The sequence below is a fragment of the Penicillium solitum genome (genome assembly GCF_028829755.1).
Source record: "Penicillium solitum strain IBT 25940 chromosome Unknown utg000004l_segment0_segment0, whole genome shotgun sequence".
Classification (NCBI taxonomy): domain Eukaryota; kingdom Fungi; phylum Ascomycota; class Eurotiomycetes; order Eurotiales; family Aspergillaceae; genus Penicillium; species Penicillium solitum.
The window spans coordinates 1,254,056-1,271,255 of NW_027072124.1; the positions used below are offsets into that span (position 1 = coordinate 1,254,056).

The 17,200-nt window shown below is 48.4% G+C and overlaps 9 protein-coding genes across 9 annotated transcripts; 3 read left to right on the forward strand and 6 right to left on the reverse strand.

The window, feature by feature from the left end:
• Window positions 1-351: 351 nt before the first annotated feature.
• N7455_006478 (uncharacterized protein) lies at window positions 352-1,757 on the reverse strand (the record flags this gene model as incomplete). The annotated part of the gene is made up of 5 exons (XM_040956986.2): window positions 352-1,018; window positions 1,068-1,097; window positions 1,157-1,275; window positions 1,333-1,445; window positions 1,505-1,757. 5 exons carry the CDS (start codon window positions 1,755-1,757, stop codon window positions 352-354), a joined length of 1,182 nt encoding a protein of 393 aa, XP_040812618.2.
• An 846-nt stretch (window positions 1,758-2,603) lies between these two features.
• Window positions 2,604-4,270, reverse strand: N7455_006479 (uncharacterized protein; the record flags this gene model as incomplete). Its single annotated transcript, XM_040957038.2, has 3 exons — window positions 2,604-3,747; window positions 3,821-4,070; window positions 4,126-4,270. The coding sequence occupies 3 exons, from the start codon at window positions 4,268-4,270 to the stop codon at window positions 2,604-2,606; spliced, it is 1,539 nt and encodes a 512-aa protein (XP_040812642.1).
• Window positions 4,271-5,000: 730 nt separating this feature from the next.
• Window positions 5,001-7,782, forward strand: N7455_006480 (beta-glucosidase; the record flags this gene model as incomplete). Its single annotated transcript, XM_040956962.2, has 5 exons — window positions 5,001-5,123; window positions 5,179-5,319; window positions 5,374-5,554; window positions 5,618-6,449; window positions 6,510-7,782. The coding sequence occupies 5 exons, from the start codon at window positions 5,001-5,003 to the stop codon at window positions 7,780-7,782; spliced, it is 2,550 nt and encodes an 849-aa protein (XP_040812645.2).
• A 323-nt stretch (window positions 7,783-8,105) lies between these two features.
• Window positions 8,106-8,570, reverse strand: N7455_006481 (RidA family protein; the record flags this gene model as incomplete). The annotated part of the gene is made up of 2 exons (XM_040956954.1): window positions 8,106-8,401; window positions 8,459-8,570. 2 exons carry the CDS (start codon window positions 8,568-8,570, stop codon window positions 8,106-8,108), a joined length of 408 nt encoding a protein of 135 aa, XP_040812570.1.
• A 1,374-nt stretch (window positions 8,571-9,944) lies between these two features.
• On the forward strand, window positions 9,945-11,081 carry N7455_006482 (Aldo/keto reductase; the record flags this gene model as incomplete). Its single annotated transcript, XM_065605367.1, has 4 exons — window positions 9,945-10,236; window positions 10,307-10,392; window positions 10,429-10,571; window positions 10,631-11,081. 4 exons carry the CDS (start codon window positions 9,945-9,947, stop codon window positions 11,079-11,081), a joined length of 972 nt encoding a protein of 323 aa, XP_065461221.1.
• A 511-nt stretch (window positions 11,082-11,592) lies between these two features.
• On the reverse strand, window positions 11,593-13,109 carry end3 (cytoskeletal adaptor protein SagA). The gene is made up of 3 exons (XM_040956936.2): window positions 12,850-13,109; window positions 12,552-12,786; window positions 11,593-12,489 (listed from the first exon to the last, which is right to left on the reverse strand). The coding sequence occupies exons 1-3, from the start codon at window positions 13,087-13,089 to the stop codon at window positions 11,750-11,752; spliced, it is 1,215 nt and encodes a 404-aa protein (XP_040812636.1). The 5' UTR covers window positions 13,090-13,109; the 3' UTR covers window positions 11,593-11,749.
• Window positions 13,110-13,385: 276 nt separating this feature from the next.
• N7455_006484 (mitochondrial K+-H+ exchange-related family protein) lies at window positions 13,386-14,321 on the reverse strand (the record flags this gene model as incomplete). The annotated part of the gene is made up of 3 exons (XM_040956993.2): window positions 13,386-13,720; window positions 13,775-13,830; window positions 13,885-14,321. 3 exons carry the CDS (start codon window positions 14,319-14,321, stop codon window positions 13,386-13,388), a joined length of 828 nt encoding a protein of 275 aa, XP_040812652.1.
• Window positions 14,322-14,681: 360 nt separating this feature from the next.
• On the forward strand, window positions 14,682-15,914 carry N7455_006485 (phospholipase D regulator; the record flags this gene model as incomplete). Its single annotated transcript, XM_040956987.2, has 3 exons — window positions 14,682-14,907; window positions 14,966-15,833; window positions 15,890-15,914. The coding sequence occupies 3 exons, from the start codon at window positions 14,682-14,684 to the stop codon at window positions 15,912-15,914; spliced, it is 1,119 nt and encodes a 372-aa protein (XP_040812684.2).
• Window positions 15,915-16,008: 94 nt separating this feature from the next.
• On the reverse strand, window positions 16,009-16,545 carry N7455_006486 (cupin domain-containing protein; the record flags this gene model as incomplete). The annotated part of the gene is made up of 1 exon (XM_040956909.2): window positions 16,009-16,545. One exon carries the CDS (start codon window positions 16,543-16,545, stop codon window positions 16,009-16,011), a length of 537 nt encoding a protein of 178 aa, XP_040812577.2.
• Window positions 16,546-17,200: the final 655 nt, after the last annotated feature.

Below are 17,200 nucleotides of genomic sequence, written 5' to 3' on the forward strand. Positions count from 1 at the left end.
CTGTAGTCGGCTGGCTGGTTTGCTTAGCGTTGACACACAGGGTGGGATGGGTGACTTGTTCGTGGATCGATTGCTACAGTTCGCGTTTCCTAGTCAGGTAGATACCTAGACTATGGGACATCCTCGCTATTGTACCATGTGTTAAATTATTTCGCTGTTCTTACACTAATGAGAAATAAACATCCAAAAAATAACCATTTTATGTCTGAAGCTCCATAGGCATGATCTTCTGCCACTTGATGCCTTTCCGCTGAGGTTTCCTATAACCATGGCTATCCCGATTGACATTTACATCTCACGGGTGGCTTTTGGCTCTCAATCAAAGATCATCATCTCAATCTATATGCTCCGTCAAATTGCCCGGGGCCAGTCGTTGTAGTTCTCATTCGGGTCCTGGTAAGGCCCATAGTTGACCATCCCACCTCGGTCATTGGAAGCAAGAGGGATTCCAGATACCAAGCGAGTCACCAAATCCTGTTGGTAAACACGAATAAGCTGATTGCATTGCCACAAGAAAATAGTACGGGCAGGGTCACAAACCGGATTATAGATGAATGGCCGTGCAAACTGGGCCAGGTCAATCTGACCTGACTTTATGAGATCTTCTGCTTCCTCGAAGGTATACTCGTGGTTCACCATCAACATGGTGCTGCTTCCGGGGTATTTGATCGTCTTTCCAAACTGCTTCAATGGCTCATAGTTCGCTGGCAACGCCTTGTCTTCTGGCCTAGGGCTTGATTTGAAATAATCATCCTGGTTTCTGCCAACATCACACCCCCTGCGGGAAAGATTAATGAAGCCCAGATTGCGCTTCATCAACTCCTGGATGTAATATGTGTAGGTTTCCGTCAACTCTTCATAGCTGACCATTGTATCATTGTAATCATCAGATGGGCAGATCTTGATTCCCACAGCTCGCGAGCCCCAAACAGATATGATAGCATCGAGTACTTCCAAGGGGAATCGGCATCGGTTGTCCACCGATCCTCCATATTTATCGGCTCGAGCGTTGGAGTGACTGAGGTGTGTAAGTTTAATTCACGCTGCAAAAGGGCATCGTGATATACCTGCAAAGGAAGTTGTGCAAAAGATAGCCACTACCGAGATTTATTAGTTTAAATCCCTTTTAATATGATCACAGGAAAGATGTTCTTACCCCTGGGAGAGCAATTCAATCCCATCAAAGCCTGCTTCCTTTGCTAGAACACATGAGGTTCTATACTGCTCCACAATATCTTTGACGTTTTCAATCTCCGTAATGTTTTCGGTGTGTCCCTTTGGATACATCAGCTATCTGGCCTTTCAGAGGTGGTTGGGGATGCCCAAGAATACCGGTGTTCCATCCAAGGTTCTAAATTTCCCTCCCTTGGCCTTGATCTTCGAAGGCGCAAGGACAGGATAGTTATACTCCTTGAGCATAGGCATATTGTCGTTCTGGATTCGGCCTAAACATGACCAATTTAATATTAACTGTTACCTGCATCATTGTATTGGGAAGGCGTACCAGGATGCCATGGCTGGAACAAAATCTTCCCCCCTTCTTGATGGACAGCGTCGGTGACAACCTTCCAAGCATCGGAGTGGCTCTTGTCAAACATCACTGGTGCATGGGGCCATTCCGCACCATGCGGGGAGGTGAATGTCCCTTCTGCGACAATGAGACCCGTGCCGTCTCGAGCACGCTCGGCGTAATGAGACACGGTTGCTTTCGTCGGCTTTCCGTTGTCAGTGCAGCGATTTCGTGTCATAGATCCCATACAGATACGATTCCTCAAAGGAATGGTAGCTCCAAGAGTAACTGACTCTAACAAAGGAGACATTTCCACGCAAGCTGGAGTATGTGGTATGTGGTATATAATCGAAGAAATAAGGGATAAGAGATTTCTTTCACTAGTTGAAGCAGCCCTAGCAGATCAAATAAATAGCTCTTTGTCCACTTGCTATCGCACCTAGTTACCAATGATGTCAAAGTCAGAGCTTGCGTCCGTTGTATTGCGGGATATAAATTCCGTAAATCACGGCAAAACGTCGGTAGTTGAAATGAAATACACAATGAACTTGCTGATTATGTAGATAGTGAGTTTACTGTCTATTATTAGATATGTTATAGGATATAAATCTAACCTGTTATGAAGGCTTTTATCAAACACACTAGGGTATCTACATTGCACCTGCTTTATCACCTCATGCTATATGTATTGATAACTATTTCATACAATTGTTGTGGATATGCCAAATGAGATAGGAATTGACCTTCCGCGCAGTGGGGCTGATCCCCGATCCGGTGTTGGATTATCACAGCAGCGCATAGTTGATACCTACGTTACAAAGTATAGAATGATATAGGTTTAGTCGTTTCTGTCCTATCGACTTCTCACTCAGTCATTTTGAACCAATAAAACGGTTAAAATTACTAAAAGAATAGAAAGAATAGCCAATTTCGGTTCTTTTTCTGAGTACGCTTGCACCTATGATGTTCTGTGCATACGGAGAGGCATCACTATCTGAGAACCAAACTGGATGATGTGGTATTTATTGGACAAAGTTGCAAGATAGATATACTAACGCAGTCACCAAAGAGCGATGTAGCTTATAACTGCAGCCTAAAACTTTCTAGCTGGTGTGTGGGCCTCGAACAAGGCATCAAGTTCGGCAAACGATTTACCCTTGGTTTCGGGAATGCAGAAAAAGCACACTCCACACAGGAAGATACCGAATCCAAGAAACAAAAGGCCCGACTTTGGCCCGAGGTTTGCGTTGTCTTGATTGACCAGGTAAGGGATGGCAATAGACCAGACCATGTTGAACAACGAGCTAGAAAGGGCGGCAATAGATGTCGTCTTCGCACGCAAGCGTGAAGATGAGATTTCTCCGACTATAGCCCAGCCCACCGCACCGACAGAGGCATAGTAGAAGACAGCCCATATAATACAGAAGGCAGCCAGGGCACGGTAATTCCATTTCTCTCCCACGCCAAAGAATCCCAGCAGTGAAATAATGAGGAGGCATACTAGCATACCGTAAGTACCGAAGAGGAGTTGGTCTCGGCGACCCACACGTTCGATCAGGGAGAAGGCGAAAAGAGCCGCAACTAGTGAGCATACCACAGATATAACGGTAATGAGGAACGCGTTACTCATTCCCGACAAAGTTAGGAAGTAAGACAGATAATTGCCGCAGAGGGGGTAGCCAAGGAAAATCTGCATCACCAAAGGTAGACATGCTAGGAGCGTTCGACGGAGGTTCGACCCCTGGAAGCATTCGAGGAAGGAAGCTGATGTTTCGTCGCCCTGCTGTCCATGGGCCAGAGTCTCTTGTATCTCACGTAGCTCCTCGTCGCAGTTAGAATCCCGGCTTCCCCGTAGCTTGGCAATTGCAGCCCTCGCATCTTCTAGTCTACCTTTTGCGACGAGGAAATAGGGAGACTCTGGGACAAAGGGAATGAACATGGCCAGGCAGAAGAATGCGGGACCGAATTGGGATACGACGGCGCCTTTCCAAGACCAAGGACTGTCGACATGGCTCGTTCCCTCGAGAACGCATGAAGCAATAAGCTGACCCAAAATAATCCAGAATTGGAACAGCGAGAGTGTGAGTCCTCTGATAGCGGTTGGGGTAATCTCTGAGACGTATGTTTGTGTGTTGGCTTGCATGGAACCCATCGCAGCCCCCATGAAGAGTTTAGCCACGACCCAAACTTTCCAGTTTGGGGAGAATAGCTCAACAAATGTACCGATAACAGTGAGACTGGAAGGGGGAAAAAGAATTAGTTCCTAGATTGGCTTCAGGAAAATCCAATCTTTGTGGTTGAGTGACATACCCGACAGTAATAAGGAAGCAAATGCGACGGCCGAAGATATCGTTTAGACTACCCGAGCCTATGGCAGAGACGATTGCCGAGACATACTGGACAATGGTCCAAACCAGTTGTTGGCCCGCAGGAAGTGTCCAGACTTGAAGGCCTTCATCGTAAGTACCAAACTGCTGGACGAACTTGGAGTTTGCGATAATAGAGCCAATCAGGGTCAGGTCGTATCCAATAAGGATGGGTGTAGTAGAACAGGCGAAGGCTTTTCTTAAGTTAGCATTATTAACCTCAGAGTGCTGAAGTCAGGGGTTGTTTACCAGCCAGTATGGCATGTTTGTGGGTTTTCATTGCCCTGAATTGCTCCTTGAACGACATTGACTCAACCGTCATTGTGCCTTCGGCATCTCCAGATCTTATTTTCTCGACATCAAGACTGTGCTTCTGATCCTTCTCGTCTGCCATTGTGAATTGAATGGAATAACTGTAGGTAAAAACTGAGTGAGAACAGGTGCTTGTCCCAATATCTAAGCTTGCAGTGGAAGCAGTTTGGGGGTATGTCAATATATATTCCCTTCTTTGCTGATAGGGAACAGCCCCGGCTTCCGAGTTACAGAGTGCATAGATAGACCCGGGGAATCTGGGGTGAACAATGGGTCCATCAAGATAGTGGCACGAGGTGATGTTAGGAATTCACGTTCCGCTGATATCTGAGTGGAGACAACCGGGAGAGAATAGGTTGGGAAGAGATAAGGAGTGGTGGATTCCGCCCTAAGAACTTCTAAGATTATGTCTCTCATTTATCTTGGCTGACCTCCTATGGAGTTAGCGCTCATTTCATCGGATAACATATACTTGAAATCAGCGGTAACCCCATTTAGAACTTCAAGGCCGGGGTCAAGTATACGCGGATTTATACGCTCCCACATTTCCAAGGCTAATAGTATAGACGGAAATAGTAATCTTGAATACCATCAAAAGCAATATCCCCCCGCAAAACACTATCAGACACAAGAGGAATATAAATTCCTCGGGTCCACCGTAGCGGGGCGTGAATTCCGCCTTTATCTCTCCAGGGCTGTGTTGGCTCATTAGAACAAGTCATCTTCTCGAAAATAAATAGCCCAACTTGAATTTCTGTTGTCTATATCCATTTGTACGCGCTACGGCACCGTGTTGCGAGAAAATGATAGCCATGTCGGATGATACTGAAGTCTTGCTATCAAGCCTAACTCTTGAGGAAAAGCTCAGCTTGATTGCGGGTGAGTCCCAATGGCGAACAGCCAGCATCGAGCGCCTGGGGATTCCTTCCCTAAAGGTTAGTATCCTTATCATGAATCCATGTACTGGTGAATTAACATCGGGGTGTGTAGATGTCAGATGGACCCTCAGGAGCACGTGGAGAGATCTTCGGCGAGGGCGTTCCAGCCGCTTTTCTTCCCTCGGGCGTGAGTTTGGGAGCAACTTGGGACCGGGATATTCTATTCGAGATTGCTCAGTTGCTAGGAGATGAGGTGAGAAATCCCCCAACAACCAGCTAAGCTTGGGGCTAGACTAACATTTGGCAGTGCAAATCCAAGTCCGCATCGGTCTTGCTTGCTCCGACCATCTGTATTCATCGGCATCCACTCGGCGGCCGCAATTTTGAATCTTTCAGTGAAGATCCATACCTCACTGGAAACCTGGCAACGGCTTACGTCCGAGGCCTTCAGTCTCGCGGCGTAGGCGCCACACCAAAGCATTTTGTCGGTGAGTCTCTCATCCGCGTTGGGAAGTGTATTTTCCTGTAGTTCTGACTCCATATTTTTCTAGCCAATGATCAGGAGACCAAACGGTTTCAGTACAATGCTCATACTGCGCCCCGTGCCTTACGCGAAGTCTATCTGTTGCCGTTCCAGATGGTCGTTCGCGATGCAGACCCATGGTGCATGATGACAGCTTATAACAAGGTAAACGGTCATTACTGTGACGCATCCAAAGAGCTGCTCACCGATATAGCTCGGGGTGAATGGGGTTGGGATGGTGTTTTCACAAGTGATTGGGGTGGGACTACTTCCACGGTTGCGTCTATCAACAACGGCCTCGACCTGGAGATGCCCGGACCACCTACCAAGCGCTCCAAAGCCGCTCTCGAGCAGCCTCTTCGGGAGGGCTTGATCAATCTGGACCGAGTAGATGAGTCTGCAGGCCGTATACTCCGACTTCTCAAAAAAGCGGGCCGGTTTCTGGATCCTAGGGATGACCCGGAGCTGTGCGATGACACACCTGAGAAAAGAGCCCTGCTTTGTCGTGCGGCTAGTTCCGGAATCGTGATGTTAAAAAATGAGGCAAACGCTCTACCGATAAAGCCATCCGAAGGTCTTAAAAAGCTCGCCATCCTCGGGCCCAACGCGCAAAGGGTCGTCGCCGGTGGTGGTGGAAGTTCCTACATCAAAGCCCCATACTGGACTTCTGTTCACGACTCAGTCAAGAATGAATTTCGTCATACTACCACAGAGATCGTGACTGCGACTGGTGCTAAAGTCAATCGCTACCTTCCTGTCTGTGGGGTTGTGCAAAACCCGGATACCGGGAAAGCTGGAGCCGCCATTGACTGGTTTAATGGTCAGGATTTTGCGAATTCTCCAGTTGCAAAGACTCACACGTATGTTATCACTTCGTTATTCTCCCGTTCTAGCCATCCTACTGATGACCCTTCGTACAGTGATGACCTCTATTATATGTCCTTTGGCACCGTCCCACCCGAACTCGATGGTGCGGCTGCCAACTGGTCGTTCCGCATCCGCGCTACGTTACGACCTCTGACATCTGGGAGTCATGCGATATCCCTAGCCTCAATCGGGCCGGCAGAACTTTACCTCGATGGAGTTCGCATATCGGAACAGTCCGGTGCCTATGATGAGAAAGGTAGTCTATTCTTCACCTATGGCAGCGAAGAAAAGGTGGTTCCCGTTGATATGATGGCGGGACGGGATTATGACATCCGCATCGACTATCGATCACACGATCGACAAATCCAACCCGAGCTCTGCGCTCTGCTGGATCCGATGGAAGATCAATTCCAAGGAATTCGCCTCGGCTTCGAGGAGTTTGATACAATGGACCGACCTGCTGAGGCAGCACAGCTAGCTTCAGAATGCGACGCTGCAATTGTTGTGGTTGGGCGTGACAAGGAGTGGGAGACAGAAGGTCAGGATATCTTAGCCTTTGACTTGCCCGGCGAACAGGTGCGATTGATTCGTGAAGTGGCTGCTGTTTGCAAGCGCACGATAGTGTGCGTACAGGCCGGAACTCCCATCAGAATGAACAATTGGATGGATGATGTGCAGGGAGTTTTGTATACGTGGTACCAAGGTCAGGAACTAGGCAATGCCGCAGCGGCTGTGCTGTGTGGTCAAGTTAATCCTTCCGGCCGGCTGCCAGTGACATTCCCGCGACGATTGGAGGATTGTCCTGCGTTCCCCTCGTTTCCGGGAGAGGAAAATGAAACCTACTACTCCGAAGGATTGTTCGTTGGTTACCGGTGGTGGGATCTTCTCTCCATTGAACCATTGTTCCCTCTCGGGTTCGGCCTCTCGTATAACAATTTTGAGGTTTTGCCGGGTTCTATTAACACACAGTACCTCGTGGAGGGTCCTCCTCTAACGTTGACTGTCCATGTTAGGAACACTGGAGGTAGCGATATACCTGGTCGGGAGACGGTTATCGCGTGGTTCTCTCAATGTTCGCCTAGGCGATTGACGAGGCCGAAGAAGCAGATCTGCGGATTTTCCAAGTCACGTCTATTACTGCCGAATGAAAAGCAGGAGGTTAAGATCGAGCTCGATTTCCATGCTTTTGGCATGTATGATACGAAGCACGGTGTGTGGATTGTTGACGCAGGGGCTGAGTTCGAGATACTTGTAGGAACAACAGCATTGAACGCAGTACCTGCTTGGAAGCTAAAGGCAACTCAGGGGATTAGCTGGATCCGCTAGTATTGCAAATAAAAGCCACTTCCATATGTATTTTAGCCCCACGAAAGCGCTACATGCATCTATTTCCACGTACCAGATTTGAGCGACCGGTGCCACTCTACATCTCTTTTGTATAATACATAATGTATAGTACGACAGGTTGGATTATGCGTAAGAACCTCTACCCTCCCAGTTCTTAAAAGGAAGGAATATAATTTGCTCCAATGTAACAGACAGCAAGTTTGATTGCCTTTTCAAAGTTGAGGGTCTTCATGTTTGGTTTTATTTTCTTAGATTCAGATCATTATCATGAATATTTTCCCAGTTACTCTTCGGGGAGTATTTTAGTTAGGTACATGGGCAACAACCTCAATTTCCACACGCATATCATCCTCACCAAGACGAGTAACACCGACACAAGTCCAAATGGGCTGATGTCCAGGCATGTACTTCTCAAAGTTGCGCACCATAGCTGCTAATGCCTCATCATTGATAGGCACATGGTACGAGTTGACGCGGAAAACCTGGTTCCAGCCTTCACCGCCAGCATCCTTCAGATTATGCTCGACATTGGCGAACGCTTGGTCGATTTGTTCGTTGATTTCCCGGTAAAACTCGCCAGTCTCACGGTTCCAGCCACCTATAACCGGCGAATTTAGCAAATAAAGCAAACCATACAGTCAGGGTGATTGCTCACCTTGGCCTGCGCACTCGATCCGGTCTCCGATTCTAACAGCTTGGCTGTACTTGAAGTTCTGGCGATTCCTCTCGCCAACGCCCTTGTAGGAGAAATATTGAAGGTGAGACATGATGAATTTTCGTGAATTGTGAATTGTGAATTGTCTGCAGTTTCGGGGAAATACCACGCTATAAATCTTTTCGAAGTAGCGGAATATACATTCCGCAAACAGGACTAGCGTGGGGTGGCGGAGCGGGGCGGAGAGCTTCCAGTGCGGCAGCATCCTTTTGCCCTATGTACTAAGGGTTATTTCGAGATTATCTCACGCATGAGCGGAATGCATTTTCCACTCTCAGTTCCTTTGATGCGTCCCCCCAAGAGCGAAGTCCCATACGATACGATTTCTGCGAAAGAGAAGTGCCGAGAAATAGCTAAGGTGTTCCATGTTGTCCTTCTCATCGGAGTAAGACGATGATAGGTAGATGATGCTGGTGTTCTTAGAATTCTTAGAACCAGGGCAGCATTATTTGGTGGTATGGAGAGCATTCCTGCTATGTTTTTCCGACGGGTACGCAGCGGTATAGGTGCCATGCGATAAATCCCCATTTTCGGGTATCATTAAGGCCTGAATTAAGAGTGGTAGAAAAATGAAGATACTTGGATTACTATTGAAGTAGATGCCCTGGTTCTGTCAGCTGATCGTCTCTAGTAAGCACAAGATAATATTTAGATATCACCATTTTTGGGGTGCTTTAGCTTATAAGTATTAAAATAACCTTATCTTTATACTTAAGAGTAGAGAGCCACTAAAACCCCCTAGTGTTTTTTTAAGGTAAGCGGGTCGGGTGGGTCAGAAGTTCCCAGGTGGGTAATGAATCTTGAGCCTCACCCGGACTACCATGATATGTACCTACGGGTATAGCACAGTATATCCGTTAAGTCCACCTGTCAGTAGCATGTCTGAGATTCATTGGTCCAAGTTCCCATGTTGGTAAGCATTGCTACCCTGTTGCTTCACTGACAGGGATTTCGGAGGGTCACAGGGCGAGTCTCGAAATGCTCCAACTCTCTGTCATAGCGGAGTCTATATGAGGCTTCGGATATCACCATCTTAACTCCGTCCGAGCTGCATCGTTCTCCGCCAGTGGTGTAAGAGGTCTTCCTGTCTACGGGATCACGTCAGGGGTTAACCAGCGGGGCAGCTGGCACGGCTTGGAGGGGGGGGCTTTATTCTATTTCAGGCTTATATGGCGTGGAGTTCATCAACCCTCTCAACTCATAACCAACTAAGCCCATTGACCCCCCGATCTCAGCAACGCGTCGAATATGCCAGCCCAGGTCTCGCCAATGGATATGGCACCCAGCTACAGAGGAGAGACACGCACACCAGCGGTGGACGAGAGGATGCGCAGGCGTCCAAGTTCGGTGGGAGTTGGTTCCGCCATAATGAATTTCTTTTTGTATTTCAATTGCTTTCAAAGATGTTCTGTTTCCGATGAATTCCATGAACAAGGGTTCCGCATTCAGGCTTCTGGATGCATTCTATGAGGCCGGTGGAAATTTCATTGATACTGCCAACATCTATCAGAACGAGCAGTCAGAAGAATGGATTGGTGAATGGGCTGAGGCGAGCCAAACCCGGGACTCGCTAGTACTAGCCACCAAGTTTACCATGGACTACCATAGCCATGCTATTGGCAAGGGGCCCCGAGCTGCCAACTTTCCGGGTAACTCCCGCCATAGTATTCATGTTAGTGTTCGTGGTTCGCTAAAGAAGCTACGTACCGACTATATTGGTAAGTCTTTGACTCCCTAGTATCGTTGACATGTGGGCTCCTCGTTTCTAACTTGTATCACCTCCGTCAGATATCTACTACGTTCACTACTGGGACTTTACCACCTCGATCAAAGAGGTCATGGATGCCCTCCACATTCTCGTCGAGCAGGGTAAGGTTCTATACCTAGGAGCATCAGACACCCCCGCCTAGATTGTGGCCGCCGCTAACACCTACGCTCTCGATCACGGAAAAACTTCCTTTAGCATCTACCAAGGACGTTGGAACCTTCATAACCGCGACTTCGAGCGTGATATCATCCCTATAGCCCGTGAATTCGGCATGGCTCTTGCCCCGTGAGTGTTTAATTTTCCCTTGAATTTCAATAGACAATTCTTGACCTATGTGAAAATAGCTGGGATTTTCTTGGTGGAGGCAAGTTCCAGTATAAGGCCGAGCTCGAGCGCCGTAAGACTGCTGGAGAAGGGCTGCGTGCCTTCGCCGGCCGACCTCCCCACCAGACCGAAGAAGAGATCAAAGTCAGTGAGGCTTTGGAAAAGGTGGCATCTGAGCACGGCATCGAGTCTGTCACCTCTGTCGCACTAGCCTACGTCATGCCTAAGGCTGGCAATGTGTTCCCTCTGATCGGCGGCCGCAAGGTCGAGCACCTCAAGGATAATATCCGGGCCCTGAGTCTCAAGCTGACCCAGGAGCAAATCGAGCATCTAGAGAGTGTCAGGCCCTTCAACCCCGGCTTCCCGCATAATTTCATTCCCGCAGACCCGAATGTTACTGGTTCGTCATTCTTGATTGGGCGAACCAATGCCATGAAATTCCCCAACGCCCAGAAGCCGACCTCCCTATGAGCGATCGGTACCGGTGGCATGATGATATATAACAGAAAAAAACAGGGATTATGCCCAGGGTGTGCATAAGACATAGAACTAAGGCAATTCTGTCTGAGGCACAAATGAAGTACATTTCTCCATAAGTTCTCGGTAGTGAGTAATAGCTAGAACTTGTGAAGCAGTGCGGAGTTGTCATTTCCTTTCCGTTTAAATTTGTCTTCATTTTTGAATTGAAGCGCATTTCGTGAATATTGGATTAGTAGACAGTAGGCTGTGTGATCCTCCAGTTCAAGTTGACGAACGGCTGGACATATCAGAGGACGAGATACTGATCGTGTCTACTGATGACGGAGCAATCAGTGAGCATAGAGCACAGGCGCAGGTGCCATAAGATTAACTACATAGGTACATTTTAGAAAATAATCACAATGAGGTCAACTTGCGGGTAGGTAGAACCATGATGCCTCGTTATTGTATGTTGAATTATTTATCTCTTACACTCAGAAATAAGAATGCAAATATCCATTTGACGCCTGAAGCTCCCTAACAAGAAAATGGCTGTACATGATAGTCGCGAGAATCAAGAAGGTAGGACATATATGCAGCGAAAGGGGTCATGGAAAGGAAAAAAGAAACAAAAAGCATAGCCCAACGGTTCCGCTAGTCCATATTGACACAGGAAGCAATCACCGCCGAGCTTTCTCGTCCTCAATCTGACTGCGGAGGTCTGAAAGGACATTATGCCGTTGGGCCATATGGTTCTTCAACCCATCCACCTGTTCCCCAACAGCCTTGACATCCTCCCGAAGTCGCTCCAAATCCTGACCATCCTTAGCACGGCCAGTACCCTCACGCAACTCCCGCAACTCCCGCTCCTTATACTCCAAGAGCGAAAGCGCTTCCTTCTTAATGAGAACCCAGTTGGGCCGGCCATCATGGCGCGGGCCATCCCGTCTTGAGTCGGAGGCTTTAGTGGCGGAACTCAGCTTCTTCTCCAACTCCGCAAGCTCACGGCGCAGCCGTACCTTCTCCCATTCCTCGTCCTGGATCGTGTCGCTGAAATCTGTTCCCTTGGGCTGGTATGAGCCCTTGCCGCCAACGCCCAGACGGCCGAGGTAAGTATCGCCGAACTTGGCCTTGCGGCCTGTCCGTGTTTCCGTATCGCCGTCTGCGCCGTAGCGCTGTGCGGGTCGTGCCTTGTCGACTTGGTAGTCGATTTGGTTGTGCTCGAATGAGGCGCGCAGGGATGCGGGGATGGTGCGTGGGATGCGGAAACCCTCGTGGCGGAAGTTCAAGATGTGCAGGAAGGCAAGTGTTGCGTCTTTGTTGATTGCGGGTGATGCGGAGGGGTTGACCAGGTTCCAGGCGGAGCGGACATCGGTATCAGGGACGTCGAGTGATTCGTAGAGTGGTTGTAATTGTTGGACTGGGAGATGGTCAGCGGGGTATTGCTCCGAGCGCGCTGTACGCGCTGTACGGGTTACTCACATTCTACTTGGCCACGCGCATTCCGGTTGGCGTCGTAGATCTCGGTGTACTTGTTCTTGTCGTCGGGCTTCATATACCAATCAAAGCCGTCCTTCAGGCCGAGCGAGTCGTCCTCATCTTCTATCCGCTCGAACTGCTCTTGTCCGGTGCTTAGTGCGCGGGTCGCATGGACGAGATGTGACTTTGACTCTGGGACTAGCCAATCTGGCAGGACATTTGGGACATCTTGTAGTTCCTGTACAGATAAGACGTTGTGTTAGAACGATTTGGTGGTGATTTGAGATGGTGGATCACTTACGCCGTTGACCAGGTCGAAGACTAAGCGCATCGCAACACAGAACTCCTCGAAATCCAGCTCCCCATCTCCGTCGACATCGGCAATGTCCCAGACCTTCTCGAGCTGATCATCGCGCAGCCGGCTGTTCCTCAGCACGGAGGCGGCTTGGGAGCTGTTGAGGTGTTTTTGGCCATTTGATAATGAGGCGAAAATCTCCCAATATCGCTCAACCTCCCATTGCTCAATCTTTTTAGTAGCCATGATGTATGGAGCTCCGATGAATGGCGTGGAGGATGAGGTGGGAACAATGGGGGGAGAGACTCGGATTTACCTACTTCCGTCAGGGGCTCTGAGGTCATTGGACTCACAATGTAATTATCTTTTTGTGTACTATATAATTGTAGCGTTCATGTTCAAATGTTCATAATAATTATCGTCTATATGGTTATCTATTGAAATTCGATGTGTTTCTTGCATTATGGTACATGATCCCCTTCCTTTGTTGAGTAGAAGAGCTCGATGTCTCCTTTCCCCAAAACACAGTGATTAAACCCTCATTATGAATCCTTCTTCTCGTCTTTCTTATTTTGCTTGGCCTTCGCTGCAGCCTCGAGCTGCTGGCTGACTTGGATGATCGCTCGTTCGGCTTCCAATGCAAGCTCCGGTGCCTCCAGGATCGTAGCCAACTTCTTGGCATCAGACATCTTCAACAGGACCCGGTCCTCACTCTCTTCTATGTCGTCGGCAATCTCGGAATATGAGGTCTCAGTCGTGGTACCTTCGAGTGTTTGAGATGCGCGTTTGGCATACAGCTTCTCTAGCTCCGGTAATGAGATGGGGTTGAGGAGATTCTTCTCGACGAGGAATTCTAGATGTCTTGAGCCGTTCAATGCTGTGTATTATCGTCAGCTTCGTGAACCAGGTCCGTGAAGAATATCAAACTAACCGCGCCAATGGGACCAGCCCCGGTATGCCAAATAGAAAAAGGGAATATTCGGAACCCTGGTCTTCATTAGTATATCATATCATCGCGGTAAACTCGTGGCATTCACATACACTGGTACCAATCCCAAAGGTGCTGTAATTGGCGCAGCGATCAAGCTCCACATCATCCTCTTCCGGTGAATTTCCTGCCTCTCCGTGGCGATCGTGCGCACCACTTGCTGGATTCGCTCCAACCGCATCGCGTTACCGGGGAACAGCACATTCACCTTGGTCTTTCCATGATCTCCATTGATTCGCAATTGGGTTTTGAATGAAGGAATGCTTTTGAGGGCCCATTCTTCGTATGGTATCCGTTGCTGAACTCGATTGCCCCAGCGAACAAGGTGCATCTTCCATCCTTTGTCGGCTTCCTCCCACTTCGCCCATGTTTCAGCCGCCTTTGTTGTAATCCTATCAAGATAAGAAAGCTCTTTCGCTAAATCCTTGTTAAGGGGTCGAGCATATATGAGAGCACGTTTTGTCGAGATTGGAATTAGGAAAAGGCGCATGGTGGAAGATGTCCGAGACAATTGACAAATCGGCAATCGACAATCGCTTGATCGCGGGGAAGATAATGGATATCAAATGGATCAAGATAAATAAAATAGAAGAAGACTTTCACAATAAATAGTCTGTTGAAACTAGAATTTTGTTTTTCATGTGGGTGAAAAAGGGATGCGGGAGCAAAGCAGGTCCACGCGTTGGATAAATCCAGACGTCATTCCCGAGGTCCGCGTACACTTTCATCTTAGGAGAGTTCATCCCTGAACAACCATACTTCCTCCTTGATCAGCAATTGGGGATTCGCGGGCAAACTGTTGGTTTGAAGTTTCCCGCGGCTCCCGAGTTTCAGGTTTTAACTTCTCTGTATGATGGACAGCCCCAAAGACAGCGCTCCAGGGCGAGTCTTTGGTGAGAGGCTGGCAGAGAAGTTTCCGCCCATCCCAGAGTCATCACCGCTGCCAGGCCCTCTTAGCGTCGATACCGAGTCTGCTGTTCGCAATAAAACGTCCGATTCAGCACTTGCGCGTACAGACGGCCAGACAGCGGAAGAAACCGCATACTCTCAACGCTCCGTCTTACGATCTCTACCTGGTATGATCGCACTTGAAGCTCGATTCGACGATCAATCACTAATAAAGAGTTCTTGTAGCCTGGATCCGGTCGGTCGATGAGCCCCAGGAGGACGGAGATGAAGCTACGGCAACCGATCGCTTACTCCCTTCCCAACCAAATGGCGCATTTGTCGCTCAGCACAACCACTCGCCCTATTCATCGTCGAAGCCGCAACCTAATCACGCGACCAATAACGGCCTGTTTGAGGATGAGTCTCCATTCGTCAACCGTGAATCGCGCTGGGTGACATTCTCACGAACCATCCAATACCCCCGAGAGCCTGGTAGAGAGGAACAGCATGTCACATCAGAATGGCTGAATGAGAATCACGGTGATTACTTGCAACCATGGCGAGGAAAGCACCTGGAGGGCGATAGTCCGGAGTATCCGCTACACAGCGGAGGCCGAAGGGATATCTGGATCACGCGTTTCAGGAAGACCCTTCTGCGAAGCCCGATCGTGCCGCTGATTCTTCGAATGACTGTTTGGTGCTTCTCACTATCTGCACTAGCTCTAGGTGGATCGATTCAGCACATGTCTAATGAAGGGCATCACCCTCAAGGCCCATCTGCATTGATGGCGATCATCGTCGATGCAGTCGCCCTGGTTTACCTCTTATACATCACCTTTGATGAATACACGTCAAAGCCCTTGGGTTTGCGCTCTCCCTCGGCTAAAGCACGTCTCCTGCTGCTGGATATCTTCTTCATTGTCTTCGATTCCGCCAATCTTAGTTTGGCATTTGCTTCACTCTCCGAGGTAACAGGATCCTGCACCGAAGCGGAGGTCAATCAAACCATCGATCCTCGAAATGATGGTATATGTACACGACAAAAGGCACTTGCTTCTGTATTGCTGGTTGCACTCTTGGCTTGGCTCATGACGTTTTCCATTAGTGTTCTCAGGTAGGGCCCCTTGTCTAGGATTGACATCCTCGCTCCATTTTCTAACACTCTACTAGGCTTGTCGAAAGAGTAACACAGTGATTTTCCGGTCCTGTTGTGTTTCATGAATCTTTTGGCTGTTGATTAAATATACCATATACGCGAGACTTGATTTTGCGCATGCGCAACTTTTTAGCTAGACATGCAACGCAGGACCGTCAACGCCATACAACGGATCTTGACGGAACCAAGCCACATCCTTGATTCTCTGCATCTTTGCTTTCTCCTCTGGCTTTCCATAACACATATCCCACTGTTTTCCATGTGGATATGCGCCGACCATTTGGAACTCTTCCTGGTTCCCATGCAGGTCCTCTAAGAGGCGGTGACCCACCCCCGCAGGCACAATGATCAAATCGCCACGCTGGACCGTCGGCTCAAATCGCTCGGGGTTCTCCTCGCCTCCAAAACAGAGACGCGCGCTCCCTGAAATGACCCCGAGCACCTCATGCGTTGTGGAGTGGAAGTGGGTTTGGCTGTACATGCTATATACCCATTGAGGAACAACCTCACCTGCTGCTTCCAGGTGCTTCTCGAGCTCTGTAGACGTGGCATTGAAGGCTCCATGGTATATCATCAGCGGCTTGGATTGGATCGAAGTGTTCGGTATATGGTGCCAATCGGGAATCTGGCGAGTGGTCACTTGGGTGTTTGACAGTGGAGTTATGGTCATAGTGATTCTCTGTTTTGCTTTGCTTTTGCATAGAGAAAGGGAGTTTGGATTAAACTAGATCAACCTGGGATCTACTTCAGGTGACGTCATTTATAGTGGGGCAGTCAATATAAACTCAAACTATGAAGGAAGGAACTATCCATCTACTAGGTAGTTAGGTAGAGTCATACATTGTGAGTAGGTGACTGGTAGGGTAGACAGATACCAAGGAGGGCCGCAGGTTTTGTCATATAGCTCTGGTTTCAGATCACAATTGTAGTGCGACCTCTACCGATTCTAGACTTTAAACCACTCAACGACCACCTGTTGACAATGGGATATTGACTTTTATCTATGACGATTATGACTGACGATTATCACAAGATCAAGTTTAGTACCGCTCGTTTCTAGCTATAACTACCAGTCATATAAAATTTCTAGAAAAAGCCGGCATTTGTTGCAACATATTAAGAATTAAGGGAAGTTGTTTATTGATTTCTCAATCAGGGGAGCTCCTAGATAGCAGACACTCATTCATATTGGCACTTTTAGTCATCTAAGGATGCCCTTTGTGCACGAAGGTAAACGTTCCCTATCACTTCCTTCCAGGGCAAACAACAAGGTATTTTGTATGTTGGTTGTGGTGGGCAGCAGTAGAGGGCTTCCTATAAAAAAA